General features: G+C 39.2%; 1 protein-coding gene across 1 annotated transcript in view; it reads right to left on the bottom strand.

Moving 5' to 3' along the window:
* The window catches only part of CFAP61 (cilia and flagella associated protein 61), a 104,124-nt gene that overhangs the window by 38,202 nt on the left and 50,249 nt on the right, over nucleotides 1–15,673 (bottom strand). The window contains exon 18 of the mRNA XM_032183662.1: nucleotides 1,247–1,345. Coding sequence (XP_032039553.1) covers nucleotides 1,247–1,345 — 99 coding nt within the window. The remainder of the gene's footprint in view (nucleotides 1–1,246; nucleotides 1,346–15,673) is intronic.

Below are 15,673 nucleotides of genomic sequence, written 5' to 3'. Positions count from 1 at the left end.
GTCAGGGTGGATATTTTGTTATTACAAGTCTTTTTTTTACAGTATATTCCAGAAAAACTGTACATGCATTTGCGTGAGTATACAATCTCTTCATTTCCTAGAATTGTACTTAAAAACACCCCTTTCTACAGTAAAAAATTAATTCTGGTAACTAGTTATCAAAAATTTCTTGCTCTTCACAGGGCAAAATTCCAAATATGGTAAGTTAGTTTTAAACATGTCCACATCACACTATTTCCATGGCTTTGTAGAGATTTCCGTTTTAAGGAGACATTGAGTTGTTTTGTCATTTAAAGAGCTGTCTCTTTAGGGCTTTACTGCTTTCTAAGTAAAAAATTGGTAAGAACAATGTGCTGGTTCCAAATGTCACATGCCAAATCCACATAAATTATACCAAGTTCATCGCCAGCTACTCAAAATGACTGTGCTTCTCAATGTCCAGAACAACCATGATCTTGTCCTGAGTGTGGATTCCTAGCGACTACTCCAATATAAAAAATAAAATGCCTAAAAGAAATATACTAAATTTAAGTGAGAATTATACACTGTCAATTTTAATGAGGCAAAATTTTATCCTACTAGTTGGAAGCTACTCTATTTATTGGCAAACAAGAAAACTTGTGAAAATATTTGACCACTCACTGGACACAAGCATCTTTCAGTCTTCCCTTGAGATATTCTGCACCAGAATCATAGATCTGCCAGCCAGGGGGTAGCGAGCATAAGGGACTGAAGCAAGACTTCCAAACACAGGCCAATGACTGACACACAAACAGTTCACAAGCAGCAGGACTGATGCAGCACAGTTCTTCCAAGTCTGTCAACTTAATCTTAAATGTTCCCCTGCATACTCAGCTCCCTCACAGGTTATCAGCATTATTTGGAACAAAACTCATGGCAGTTAAATTAAGCAATATTTAAACATCAAACATACATCTTTTGTCATCTATCCTTAGCCTGGAGATCTAAGCAATCTAAGAAGTCTTGGACAGCAGAGCAGCATCCTGGTATAACATGATGGACCACTACCCTGAAGTTACTGCTTTAGTAATGCTTTGTGCTATTTCCCTAGTAACAGTTATATTTAATGCATTTCACAGGTGAATGCATGTTTTATAGAGAGACTGCATTATTTTGAGAGCACCTGCCTATGTTCCTATTTAAAATTTAGCACAAGTTCACAGAAAATTACAAAGTGTTATGCTTTCCTTTGAAGCTATGGTAGAGTTTAGATATTAAATCAAACCTGTTAATTAAAAATCTTCTATGTTTGGAGGCTGGAAGGTCTTTTCCTGGAAGGCCATGAATTGAAATCAAGGTCAGATTGTTAAATTTCAGGTGCGGACTGTGGAAAGAAAGACATGCCACAGTTAAACCAATGAAATTTTTCTGAGGCTCCATTTGGTACAGTTATAATGTGAGTGCTTTTTAGCATATAGTTATAAGCTGTATTGACAGATAACTGATTTCCCCAGTCCATCCTTATGGCTCTTATTTGAGCTGTAGCACAACGTTGTCGCAATCCTGACAGAAATATTTAGATTCTCTGATGTCACTAGAAATGCTGATCCTAAGACTTTCTGGCAGGACTTAACTTCCATGACTACAGTAGATATTGCAAGACCAGCATGTCTTTGCTCAAAGGCTGGAAAAAAATGAAAAACGAAATCCAGTACACAGTCTGGTGAGTCTCACTGATTTCAAGCACTTTGCTTAACAGGAGTGGATCAAAGAATGTGCTTCAGTACCAGCAGAAGAAAGGTCAAGAAGCACTTAAAAAAAATCACGCTGGAAATCTGCAGTTATTTAGACACCTGGTGAAAAACTGTGCAATACTCTAATTATCACTTTTATGTCGTTTGTTGAGTACATGCTACAAGGGAAGTCAATCTCTGCAACATTGCAATGTATTATGCTTAAAGCAGGGTTCTAAAACATGCAAGGTCTTGTCCAGAGCATTGTACTTCTTTGTGTCATTTTCATGAGTAATGCACTCTTTCCAGTACACCATCACACAACATGTGAAAACACAGGAAGCTGTGGTTCTGTTGGAGAACTGGGACCAGCTACTGCTGTTCATAGCTCACCTTCCATAAGCAGAGACATGGCTGCAGGAAAGTTAAAAATTATTCCTGACAACAAGAAATGTGGCTGCTTCCTGCACCAGGTCTACTGAAAGGAGGAAGCCATATCAGGGGAACAAGACAGACTTCAATTCCATGTGCAGGAGGATACAGAAAACAACTCCTTTACACAGGCGAGGCACAACGTGGTTTGTCATCTTGCTAAGATTGTGTCTTCGTACAGAAAAAGAAGAGTACTTACTTCTGTAGTTTCATTAACACCAGAGGGTGGAGGGGAACAAGACTGACAGTATGTTGAACTAAATGTGATCTGACATTTAAAAACAAATAAATATTATGAGTGATTAAGCCTTCTAATCTTCAAGGCTTTGTGTAAGTTAAGTATGGATTGATGCAAATGGTACAAAGGAATCAGAATGTTTTTTATCAACCGATGTTAATTTGTTATTCATACATTTAAAAAATATATTCAAACAAAGTTAAAGGTCATTCTTAAACCAAGGAATTTTGAGGTTATGGCTGCCACTCTCAAAATGCGTATTAATAGTTTAATTCTGGATTATGGATTATCTATGGTAAATCTCCATGCATACTCAGGCCAAGCACAATGTAATAAATAACCTTAATGTAACAGAGTGCATATATTTATACAGATTATGGGCCTGATTCTCATTTAAATTAAGGTCACTCTGCAGAAGTGGGTGTAAATAGAATTTGCTCTTCATTTATGGCCACATTATGCTGTTTGAGTGATATAAAGTGGTAAATGACAGTTATCCCAATACATTGAACTGAATTTAAAGTGTACAGGATGTCATCTGTGCTAATGGAGTGTTTCTAGTTGGGTGCAAATGTGAGTAATTGCAATAAACTATACACACCTAAATGGTATAACTGCTTGCCACATAGTTTACACGTAATTATGAGGAAAATGGCTACAACAGTACACAGTCATCCCAGACATTCTTCTATCCTGCCTGCCCTCCCAATACCGAAGTTTCTTTTCAACTCAGAGCTGAAATCATCTCTCTACTTGCCCAATGGCCGCTTGCCAATGTCTCCAAATCCAGGTACTATAATAACATTAGGTTTAAATTACATTAACTATAGTCAGGATGAAAATGCTGCAAGCAAGCATCAGAAAAATGGTAGAATAAGGGTCCCAAGCAACAATAATGTACCTGTTTTGCATGGCTGCACAATGGTGCACATTATTGATCTGATCACATACTATTTTCTTCTACAGATGCTGTACCTCTATTTAGTCCATATGGTATTTGTTCAGTTCTCTCCCATCAAATGTGAGGCTTCAGTTCAGACCTCTCACTCAGTATGATTTACTAACAACTTACTTCTACCTCAGAACTCCCACGGCATTCCCATACGCCCCAAACATTAATTCATGTTTCCCATTCGTTCATCTTGTAGGCATCAAATCATTAATTAGCAAGTCTTTGAAATACTATGATGAAATCAGTAATAACTTTGATTCCTATTTTGTGTTAAAAAAAAATAATAAATCAATACACAAAGGAAATTGGATTGAAGCTATCAAAAGGGGGTGCTGATGTCAGAGGCAGAACAGAAGAGACCCAGGGGTGGTACCTGATACTACCCTTCCAGTCCCAGATCTCAACTTGGAATTGCCAAAAGTGAGCGAAGAACAGTTGCAGGCTTCCTTGGCTTTGGTCCTTTGTCCCTTGGCACTGAGGTGTCACACGACAGAAAGAGGCAGACACCCCACGGGCACCTCGGTTTGGAGAAAGGCTCACTGTTAAGCAGCCCTGTGGCCACTAACCACACTGTGGCTCAAACTGTGGGTGACATGAATTGCGTTTCTTCTGCAAAGAAGAACTCAAGGTTTGCAACCACAAACTGTGAGGTAAAGCATTGTCTGAGCAGACAGTGGAAGACTGGAGGTTAGAGGTGAGCACAGCGGAGAAGATGGGATGGCAGGGAGCCTCCCCAGTTTGGAAGCAGATGGTGGGAGGTGAACAGATTTTTTTTTTTTAACTGACTTCCACAAAGAGATGAATGGCAAAGCCTCCACAGTAGAAGACAATCCTCCCCCTAGCACTTAAGCCACTTGCCACATTTGCTGCAGCAAGGAGCTCTGGTTGGATTAGGGTTGGACTAGATGATCTTAGAGGTCTTTTCCAACTTAGATAATTCTCTAATTCTATGATTCTGTTACAGCCAATGGGGCATAAGGTTAGACACTTGTGATGTGCTGAAAACTTGACAACTGCAGAGCCTTCAAAAAAAAAGTCAGGCAATAAATAATTATCTCTGTCAATTTCATGCAAATAATGGTCATATTTGCAAACAGGGAAGTAAAATTCTTTATCACCTAAGGATCAAAATTATTGGGTTTAAACACAAACTGACATTCATGAAAATTATCAGAATCTTTAAGTACGAAAATAAAAGCAAAAACTAGCCATGACGATTATAAAGGTAGATTTGAGAAGTGCAGCTGGTATGCCTCAGCTTAGTATTTTAAATTTATATATAGGCACTTAAATATGAGCCTGAAAAATACAAGCAACCTGTAGGTGCTTGGCCGTGGTTACTGTCAGGCAGTGGTACACAGAGTTACAGGCAGGTAATGGGTTTGACTATTTGGGACAGCGACTGTCAGGCATGTTACCACTTGACATCGTTCAACCCTTTTCTCCACATATCATTATTATTTCTAGACTAACAAAAAGATGGTTTATTTATGATGGCTGGGGATTCCTTACTGATGCCTAAAAGCTCTTAATAATGGGAAAACAACAAAGGCTCTGAGAAACAGGTAGAAGAGAGAATGTCTTATGTGCTTCTAAAATATATGCCGATGCCTTATAGGGAGCATGGTAAAAGCACAGGTTCCCATCTGCTGAAAAAGTCTTCAAGTTAAGAGCCCGAACCAATGCAACATTAAACAAGTGCACCTGCATTTCAGAAGCAAGTAATTCCAGCTGGGATTCATGTTGCTGTGGATACAAAGGGAAGAACAGCACAAAGATACTGGTGAAGCAGGGAGGGATTAGAGTATCTAGGGAAATAAGTAAAAGGTGTAGGGTTTCACTGCACAGTTCTAGTGGACAGCTACAAAAGCAAGTCTAAACACCCGTCCTTGAAATTAAATTGGATTGCCAATTTATTGTGACCAAAATAAAAGGAACAAATGAACAAAATTTTTAGTATGTCATTTATGTATATCTGCAAATCTGTTCAAATATTCCTGGCTAGTTTCTCAGGATTTTTTGCCTCCATGCTTTTCCTTCTTGGGTGTGTGGTGCAAAAACATAGGTTTAGATGGTGAAAAAGTTGTCTGAATGAATTATTTAATTCATTAATCCCTCATTATCACGAATAATGAGTCAAATCACTTTTGTGACAGCAAATAAAGTGCAGCAAAATAGTCTACATGAGCCTATATGTTTCAATTTATTTGAAACTAAGCATCACACTTTTTTTTTTAAGTTTTCCAGTCATTCATAAAAAATAAAATAAGAAAGGATTACAGAAGATAATACCAACATGACTACCAAAATATGTAGCTCCATTTACTGATCTCCTGTATGCATAATCATTGAACAATTTAACTTTCATATCTGGTATTCCAAAATTCCAAAATGTCATAATTACACTATATCCTCAACTTTCATGTAGCAGTGCACTTAAATACAGCAGATCTAGATAATTCTAAAAATGGTAACAGTCTGTTTTCAGCACTTCCAATAATTAGGTTGAGAACTTCTTGCATTAATGAAACTCTGATTCAGAGAAATTTCCCCACTGCTCTGCAACAAAAAAATGAACCTTATGACTTCTGTGGGGAAGAAGGAGCCCTGAATGAGAGAGAGGTGATACAAAACGAGTCCCAGCAGGCAATACCCTGCTGTTTAGGGCACAGAAAGTCCACGTGTCCAGGTACAGGTCTCACCCCACAAGGAAAGTATAGGCAGAACCTCTTCTTGACACAAATAATACAACAATTTATGCAAACCTTTTTTTTTTTTTTTTTAAAAAAAAAAAAAAAAAAGGGGGAAGATCAGCACCCCACACTTTTCAAGAGCAAGGTCATCAAGACATGACTTCAAGAACAGACATCTCCAAAAGGAAAAGATTTTCTAACACATTTTACAGATCCACACAAAACTGCAAATAAAAACGCTCAGCTTAGCAAAGGTGGCTAATAATAGTGAAAAAAAAAAAAAAAAAAAAAAAAAACACATATGCATATTTTCACTAAGTGATGAATATGTTGCTTAGTACTATAGACTTTAGGAGCAACCTTTACGAGCAATGCATTTTCACACTGCAGTATACTAAATTGCTTTTGTTTACTCAGACAAAGCCCATTGCTGTCTCAGGCAGAGCTGTAAAAACCTCTACCTTTCCTCTTCCTCCCACACTTCAAACAGCTACATTCAACTCAGACAAGTAAGAATCAGATATGAAGCTATGTGAAAATAACACAGCAGAACTGTTTCCCTGTGTGGTGCTATGTGATGCCATCCTGGTATTATGAAGGCTCTGCAGCTGATCTTACACTGCCTAGTTAGTAAGCTTTTGGTAAGATAGTCAGTGACCGAAGCAGAAAGGGTTTATTGTTTGCATCAACAATTACCAAAAGCCTCTGTTCTCAAGAACCTTAGTGAGTGCATCAATTACAAACCTCAGAACAGGGTTTTAGCTTAACTGCTGACCAACAGATGTCCATCTACAAGTCATCCATCTCTAATTACAAGTAAACAAAGATAAGCCATTTCTCCATTGGATCAACATTTTTAAAAAAGTGTTATGATTGTGAATGAATTTGCTCAAGGAAAGAAGGGATAACAATAAAGTCTTTACTGGGACACCTTTCAATGCAAGAGTCAAGAAAGAGGTTTTCCACATACTCATTTGCTCTATGAACTGTGCTTGTTTATAGACTCTTCCTCTTCCTGCTTGTTTATAATTCGTCCTCCAAAGACCAGTGACAGATGTGTCAAGAAGAACAACAGCAAAACTAAAACAATAAGTGAATCTGATTGTCAGTAGCTCGCATTTAATGTGACTAACGCTTTTGGCCCTAGGCAATAGGTAAGTCAGTTGATTACTTCAGTGGGAAAATTCACACCTTCTTCATCCCAGAACATGACTGTTTCTGTTCCAAGACAGGCCACAACATTGGTGAAATACACCACTGATTTCAATTTCAGAAAATACTCTTTAAATTATTTAGAACATAGATTAAGAGGGAAATGTTTGGGTCTGATTTTAATTTATTAAATATTTCAAGATGAAATTTATTTTAAAAAAGAAACCCCAACAAAACATTTTGTGATGTCCCAGTAACTATCTCCTTATATGAAAATGTTTGCCCTTAAAAACACTTACATTTGGATGGAATGGTACTTTTAAATAAAGTACAGTGTTTTTTCCTGAAACTTCCCAATGGCTGTACTGCTGATTAATTGTATCAGATGCTGAATTCCAAAGGAGAGCAGCCTACAAGCCCAGGCTGTGAAAGACATGACCACCACTTCTGACATCTTATGCAGGAATCCTTTCAAAAAACTAAACTATTTTAGTTTGACCCTTCAGTAACAGCCTTCAGTGATGCTGTGAGTATTTCTCTGTCCCCAGCTGCCTGCTCTCCTTCACTGGGTCTCTCTCTACAAACTTGGTATTCGATGGCACAAACTATGTTTTTCTCTCTGTACTTTGTACTTTCAATTCTTTGTTTAATTTCTCCTTTTTAGGTAGCTTTAAATCACCCCCTAATCTCGACTACTCCCTGAATGTTACCAAACATGTCTTCTTCCATGTTCTGTCAAACTCCTCTCCATATCATAACTCATTTCTCTGAAACAACCTTGCCACCCTTTTCCTGTCACTGCTTTTACCCTTTCTATCCACCTCTCATTTCCCAGCAACATTTTTTGCTTTCCTCACCTATGTCAACTCAGCTTCCCCTATTCTTTTTTGCGTCATTCTTCTCCAGTGACTGTGACTCTAAACTAATTCAGTTGAGGCTTTTCTCCTTTGTTAGACTAATTCTTTTCCACACTTTGTTTCTCAACCCATATTGACCCTTGCAATTTTACCATTAAGCTCTTCCCCATCCCTTAACCACCTCTCTCGTTCAGCTCTCTTCTCCTACTGTCTGACTGTGTCTTGCCAGTACTTGCAAGGTACATACAAGGCTTTGAATGGGCACAGAGGTCTGAGTCATAGGTACTTGCTTATTTACACATTTACCACACAAATTGCATTTCTGTAGCATCGTATGAGCCATATTCTGACTGGTCATACAACCCAATGACAGGTTTCTTAGAAACCTCTTTACAAAACTACAATATTCACCCAGATTCGTTGTAGTTTCAGGATCTTGCTTATTAAAAAAGCATGGCAAAGACCTTATACTATGAATTGCTATACAACGGAACAGAACAAAATCTGAAGAGTTGTTTCCATTACCCATACAAAACACACATCTGAATCTGATGCATACATATCCCTATGCAGGAACACCCCTACCTACAAAATTTACAAGATTAGCACTGTCATCCCAAATGTATGTTGGCTTTGAATTTGACCAAATCCAAGTACCACTAGCCATTGCCTTTGCTATAGCATTTCCTAACTAAAATTTCAATTTTCATTCCACGAATGTTTCAGTATTTCACACTGTTCAAAGCACAAAACAGGGCAATTATTTTTCTAGACAGAAAATGAGGGATATCTCATGATGACACTGGTAGTTACAGTCTCTAGCTGTTTAAACCTAATCACCTGGCAGATTCAAAGTCACATCACCATTTTCCACAAATAAAGGCACCACAAACTGGGAAGTAAAACTACAGAGTGGCTGAGAGGTTGCTGTTTTGTCTACTCCCGTGTGAATGTTTCAGTGAATAACAGAGAATGAAAATTCCAACTCGTAATAGGACAGGACAGTAGCAGGACATTTGTAATGTTATAGGACAATTATCAAGGTCAAAATTAAGTTGCTTTTTTTATTTTTGGGGGCTATTTACCACAAATTATTGCATGTTATGGCAAAGGAGATTAAAATTTTGACTCTGATAGTGGTTGAAACAGATTTGGCAATGCTGCTTTCACACAGATTAAAAAGTATGTACCCTAGAAAAGCCCACGGATGTGGGGCTCCCCTTGAATTTGATGAGCTTGAGATTTGTACCAATATTTATCCTCCTAATAGCAAGAGCATGAAGAAAGAGAAGATGCTCATAAAAGTTGCATGTTCCGAGGCACCACCCCAGCACCACATTCTCTTGGCAGAAAGCTGGCAGCCTGGGAAGGATGGGGGCATGGCTGGCAGAGGATTCAGCTGGGCCAAAATTCCTGATCTCAAACATCTGCATGTAGCAGCTGCGAATCTGGGCCTCACAGCACCCTCAGCCCTGGCAGTCTGATGAGCACAGCTGCCTCGCTGATATTGCATCCGGGAAAGAGAAGCAGCCCTGAGAGGTACAGCACCATGCACCATGTAGTGCCCCTCTCTTTACCCAGACAATGTGACACTTCCCCAACAGCGCATCCTTCCCAAACAGCCTGTGCCCTGCAGCTAATGTGGAACCAGCGTTGTGCCTGATTAATGCCAAGATGCTAGCAGCTCCCAGGTAAACAAACCGCACAGCACAGTGTGCTACAGGTTACGCAGAAAGGCAGCATAGTGCTTGGGTACTGGAAGCAACCAAGATACAGCACTGAGGAGCTCCATCGAACCTAGCCAATCTTCACTCAGGGAATCCAGATTACAGGGCATATGGTAAAGATTCACCATCTCATGAATATATCTTATGGACACCCAACTCTCATTGCAATGTAAACTGCATTCACGCTCTTCTCCTTCCTGGGATCTGGACAAGAGTTACAGCAATCCAGAAAATTTAAAATTTCAGCTCATCACACATTCAAAAAAGAAAAAAGAAAAAAGAAACTACCCTCATTTGTATTGTGATTTGTGATGTTCGTTTGCCACAACCCTTACACTGCATGCTAGAGTAAATATAGACCAACAGGAATCTAATCTACATCAATCGCTAGAGGGCAGAATCACAACATAACCATCAGCCAACTAATTATTTCTCCATTTTACTAGTCTGAGAAGTTTACTTTGCTTCCAAACCAATCCAAAGGCAGGTTATAGACTGGTTTGAAGAACTTGATCCTTACAACACCTCTGCAGCAGCTCTGGGAAGCAGTCTTCAAAACAAAGAAAAATAAATATGAACAGAACAGAAAGTACAGCTACTCTATCACTTCAGCAAGTAACTGAAAAGTGTAAATGTGGTGTTTGCACTTGCAATGCTTCTCTATTTGCTTTGAACTGCACTGACCAGATTGCTGCCAGAGCTGCTCTGGGTAGTCAGGTTACCGAGCTCTGTTCAGAGCTGCTGAAACAGCCATACCGATGGCACACTTGGTTCACCAGGTAAGGCCTGATAAATATAATTCTGTAAAAATTCTTCTGACTCACATCAATTTTGAAACAGGCCTTTTATGAGAAACCTACTATTTCCAGGATCACTTTAAATACACAAAAAGAAGTTACAACTACTGACATATAAATATTAACAAAATAAAATCTGCAAATACAAGTTGAAAGTGCAAAAGAACAGTTTGGTCTGAGACAAGTATTTGCGTATGTTTAAAGGACAAGTACATGAAGTTGAAATAATCTTACTTAAAATTGAAAGCTCTCTAAAACAAGAATATAAACAAAACATCGGTGCTAATTGAGTGCCATTTTTTGGCAGAGGCTAGTCAAATGGCTGCTGGGAATGATGAGGACCCATGTCCTCTCCCCAGTTTATGTCTGGTATCAGTCACTGACAACGTTCACTGTGATAGTGACTACACAACAAGGCGAGATATGACCTATCATATTTATCTCTGTCACAACTTGATCTCTATTCACCAGAAATGATGGAAGGCAACAATGTCTGAAGGATGCGGGCCTGGTGACAGTGAACACATGGTCAACTACAACATTGTTCTGGGTTTGCCTTGGTATGAAAAAACAGCAGTCAAAAGGAAGCACATACATACCGATTCTTGTGGCAAAGACAGGTAGTATAAAACAATGAAGATCACTAAACCATTCATTACATGCTAGTTCTGTGATCAGCAAGTAAGCATTAACTATTTAATTAGTCAACTAATTAGTGACAGGCAATATGGAAGGCTTCAGATGTTCTCAGACAAATGCAAAGGTAAAAAGCCTAATTAAACAGCAAGCATTATGCTAACTATTGCCAAACAGGACAGATGTGCAGGATATCGTATAATACTGTGCTGCCAGATAACGGCAGTTGTAGTTGTTCTGTCAGAAAGCATGCTTTAAAATCCCCAGCCATTTCTATGCTCATCTCAGACACCTTTAACTCAGGAAGGGAGAAGCTGTCCTGCAGGCAGACTGACTGTATTGGATTCTAACTCTATTTTAAGAGAAAAATTCATGACTTTGACAAAAAAAAAAATACTTTAATACATTCACTTTTTAATGCAATAACCATTTTAAAGCATCCAAATAGAAAGAGAAATGTATTTCACAACCTTTTCATACAAAATGTGGTCTTAGCTGCCATTCATTTATTGCTATTTTGTGTAGTACATTATGTATATTTGCACCATCCTCAGAGAATAAGGCATTGTTTACAAAAGAGGTTGGATTAAAAAGGTTTTCGAAATCATGGATTAAAAAGGATTTTCCCTATAATTAGAAGACAATAACGCTTTCCACAGCTATATGCAAAAAGGTGGAAAAGAAGCTAATTGGCTCACTACAGCAGAACCAATGACAAGATACTGCTGTGAGCAAGGTTTTTGCATTCTTGCAGCCAAACTTCAATCACCTGCCCTGAGAGCATACTAGTTAACATGCTGTTCTGTGAATCATTCACCAGAATTAAGTACAAATGCTATTTTTTGAACTGTATGTTTTTCTGGCCTAACTCTGCTGCTACGACCATCATTCTTAACTCATAAAAGCAAACAAGAAAAAACAAAACACTCTGCTCTCCTGATAAATTAGTGTTTAACAATGAGCTTATTTTTAAATAATTTCAGTTTTTGGGAATAGGAAGAGATTAAAATGTGCTAGAGCTGACATTCTCCAGGAACTACATGTAGGGGAAAATGATTTAACGGATATCTATTCAGCTTGGTACTTCAATGTCTAGGTGTTCACAGTGTTTGAAATCTATTATTTATCTGCAGTTGCTCTTTCTTCTGCTGAAGCTCACCTCCAAGAATTGGTATTTTCAGAACTCTGAATTCAACCCATTACCCCTGTTCTCACATTCATAGCTATTGATATTCTATATTCATATTAATGAAAATAGGTTTTTCGTGCTCAAATCATTTTCAGATCCAATTTTCATTTAACATTTGCAAGCTGAATGCATAAAACAGCTTTCTTATTTATAAACTATATGTGTACTCCGTGTACACAACAAAAATACAACTCCGTGTGGACAACAAAAATACAACTTTTTAAAATTTCTTAAATCAGACTTTTTTAGGGTCTTCATTCATGATAATTTGTCAGTGGTAGTGACTCAGCACTGCAAGCTTAAGTGAAGGTCAGATGTATCTACTGGAGGACCTGTTACAACTTTTTCCTGATTGATTTTTTTTTTTTTTTAACACCAAGTCACTCAAACGAAACTAAAAACACCTTGCAGTTTCAGCCTAACCACGTTTTGGATTTAATTGGCTTGAGGCTGAAACAGTTTTCTCCCCACATCCACAGCAACGGGGAGGCAGCAGTGCCAGTTGCAACGACGGTTTGGAGGGTGGGGAACAATAGAGGCAGAGCCTCCGCGTTGCTGGGCTGAACTGCTTTCTCACAAGGGGAATATTTGTTCAGTTACTACTTCTCCTTTAGGACTAGCCATCCCTCAGAATTTACATTGCTTTAACAAGTGGTCTGATGCTGCTGCAGTTTGTGTATGCCCCATCCTAGTGCTAGAGCGACTAGAGTCCCAGCTTTGTGCAAGGGGAAGCGCATAATTGCACTGCCCAGGAGAAGCCTCATGCAGGAACTGTAGGAATCACAATTGCTTGCCTGCTTGCTGTGCTTCTGCATGAAAGTTAATTACTGAAGCAATTTATGATGCAACTCGCTGTCCCTCTTCTGCAGCACCTTGGAGCTGCTGCCTAGCTTGCTGCAGCTCCTCACATGCTGACCAGGCCCTCAGGGCACCCACGTTCACACTTGTACCTGCTGGCAGCTGCACAGCCAAGCCCACAGCTGTACCACTGCCCAGAGCTGCCTCCTCCAACATCTGCCTGTCCCTCGGATAAAAAATTCTTATGTGTCCTGAAAAAACGCAGCACTATAGCTCGGAACAGATCCGAATGTGACTGCACTCAAGAAAAGAAAATCAGCAGAAGCTATTTATTTTGATGGTAAACAACATGCCCAATGAGATCACCTTCACTGACCTGGCATTAGATTAAGCACATCGGAGGTGGTACTCCAAGGCTCACAGTACGCCAGCACTAGGAAGAAGTTTCCCCTACTGGCAGGTCATTCCATATACTCACTTGCAGCATTTTTGCACTGCCCTTTGAAACAGCCAGGACTGATTTGGGAACACCAGCGCTCTGAGCTCTGTGATGACCTGGTCCAAGAAACTCTCAAAGCACAGTAACGAACCAGAGCAAAGGACTGCAGCAGCAGTTTGTAAGGTGGTGGTTCCCAGCATCCACCCCCCTTTGCAGCAGCATTTCAAAGCTCACTCTGTTCCCGCGGATGGGACGCAGTGCCCATGGCTGCTCCCTGGCACCCTGCCCCACCGCACTCTGCCCCAGGCACATCGGCCGAGAGCTGCAGTGCCGCTGGCACAGCGCGGTGGAGCAAGAGGCAGCCTTCTGCATGCTCGAGGGAGGAGACACTGTTCTCATTGTTATTTTCCTGTCCACTGAAAAATATATTTCTTTAGTCTCAAACAGGTTGAAAACACTTGTAAAATGTAGTTCTAATAATTGTTAGGTAGGTAAGTGAATTACATTTGTGTGTTTCCATGGTGACTGATAATGTAAAATAATTAAGTATGAAGAATAATGAGGAGAAAACTACTTCCTCTTTTTAAGGATTAGGGGCTTACAAATTGATTCAATCTAACTATTTTTAGTGCATGTAACCTTTGCACAGAGTATTAGAAAATTATGACTAAATCAAACTAGATTGTATTAAAAGACCTTCACATTGATCAGACTTTCTTTAACTGCTGCTGCTAAGAAAATTAAAAAAATAATAATCTTTCTTAAACTTGTACATATGTTAATATAAATTCTGTGACATTTTGCACTAAGTACAGCTTGCTTTCTGCATTCTCTGAGCAATACTCAATTTCTCCTAAGCAGGAGCACTCCATTTGTGCAGTGCTGAAGACAAGTGCTCTCCTATGTACAAGAAGGACATGTTCTGCACAAACTCTTTCCTAGAATATAGTTTAAATAAAACAACTGGCTGAGGTGTCTCAGAGATATAAACGATTTCCCCACTACCCTGATGCCATCTGTATGTCCTGTTCACTACAGGTAGACACCTTCTGGCTAAGGAGGACAGACCTGGTTGGTGCACAAATAGTTTTCTTTTTCCCCTCACAGTATTTTGTACCGAAAGCATAGAAATAAGCAGCACAGGATGAATAATGAGAAAGCAGCTAATAGCGCTAAATATGTTTTCAGCTGAACTTTGAGTAGGACTAAATGCCTAAAAGTGCTGAGAACAGGAAGATGAGAATAAAGTGCTCTTACCCTAAGGCGGATAGAGGATGCTCTACATTAAAAGTCAGGAGCCAAGAAAAGAGTAAGAAGCAGATGTTTTTTCTTCACTGTTCTAGTAATTTAACAATATTCATAAACCAGTGCAACAACTTCTCTTGCTATAATGATATTTTAATTTGTGATGACATTAATGGTTGTAGAAGTACCAACTTCTGGTTTAACTGGAAAAGTAGGCAAAATTTTCCATTCTCTGCCCACCATACAGATGCCAAACTCCACTAGTTTTTGTAATGAGCGCTTTGTTGTCATGATCACATTCAGAATTTGCATTTTATGTTCATTTTTGCAATGCTTTCAGGACATTTCTTATGTGTATGTTTAACCTACGAGGAAAACAACAATTGCATTCTCACACAGACTAACATTCTGATAACCCCATAAAATCGGTATGGATGGGGTACTGGCATAGAAAGTGTAAGCAGTGAGATAGCAGAGAGAGGGTCCCCCTTCCTAATTTTGGAAAGTCTGTAAAACAGACTGTGTCCACAGCTGGCTCTGGCTTAGAGAGAGGAAGGTATAAAAACAGTTGCATACATTTATCCCCCTTCTTAACCAGTTTATAGTTTATTTACTCCAGTTTGGATAACCCAAGGTAAACAAAGCCAATTTCCAGTTTTACGGCTGAAAAATTCTTTAATGTTTGCTAACAGCCTGTCCTTCTGTTGGGCCACCAGGCAGGCTTGTAACTGCCAGAGAGCAGACCTTTCCCATGCTCACTCCAGGGCCTACAGTAAAAATGGCAGAGGGGCCAGAAACAGCGATTTTCCAGTTCCCAAGCACTA

This window comes from Aythya fuligula, chromosome 3, assembly GCF_009819795.1.
Source record: "Aythya fuligula isolate bAytFul2 chromosome 3, bAytFul2.pri, whole genome shotgun sequence".
NCBI lineage: Eukaryota > Metazoa > Chordata > Aves > Anseriformes > Anatidae > Aythya > Aythya fuligula.
Note: the sequence above shows the minus strand (reverse complement) of the source record. Positions and strands in the feature narration are given on the sequence as shown.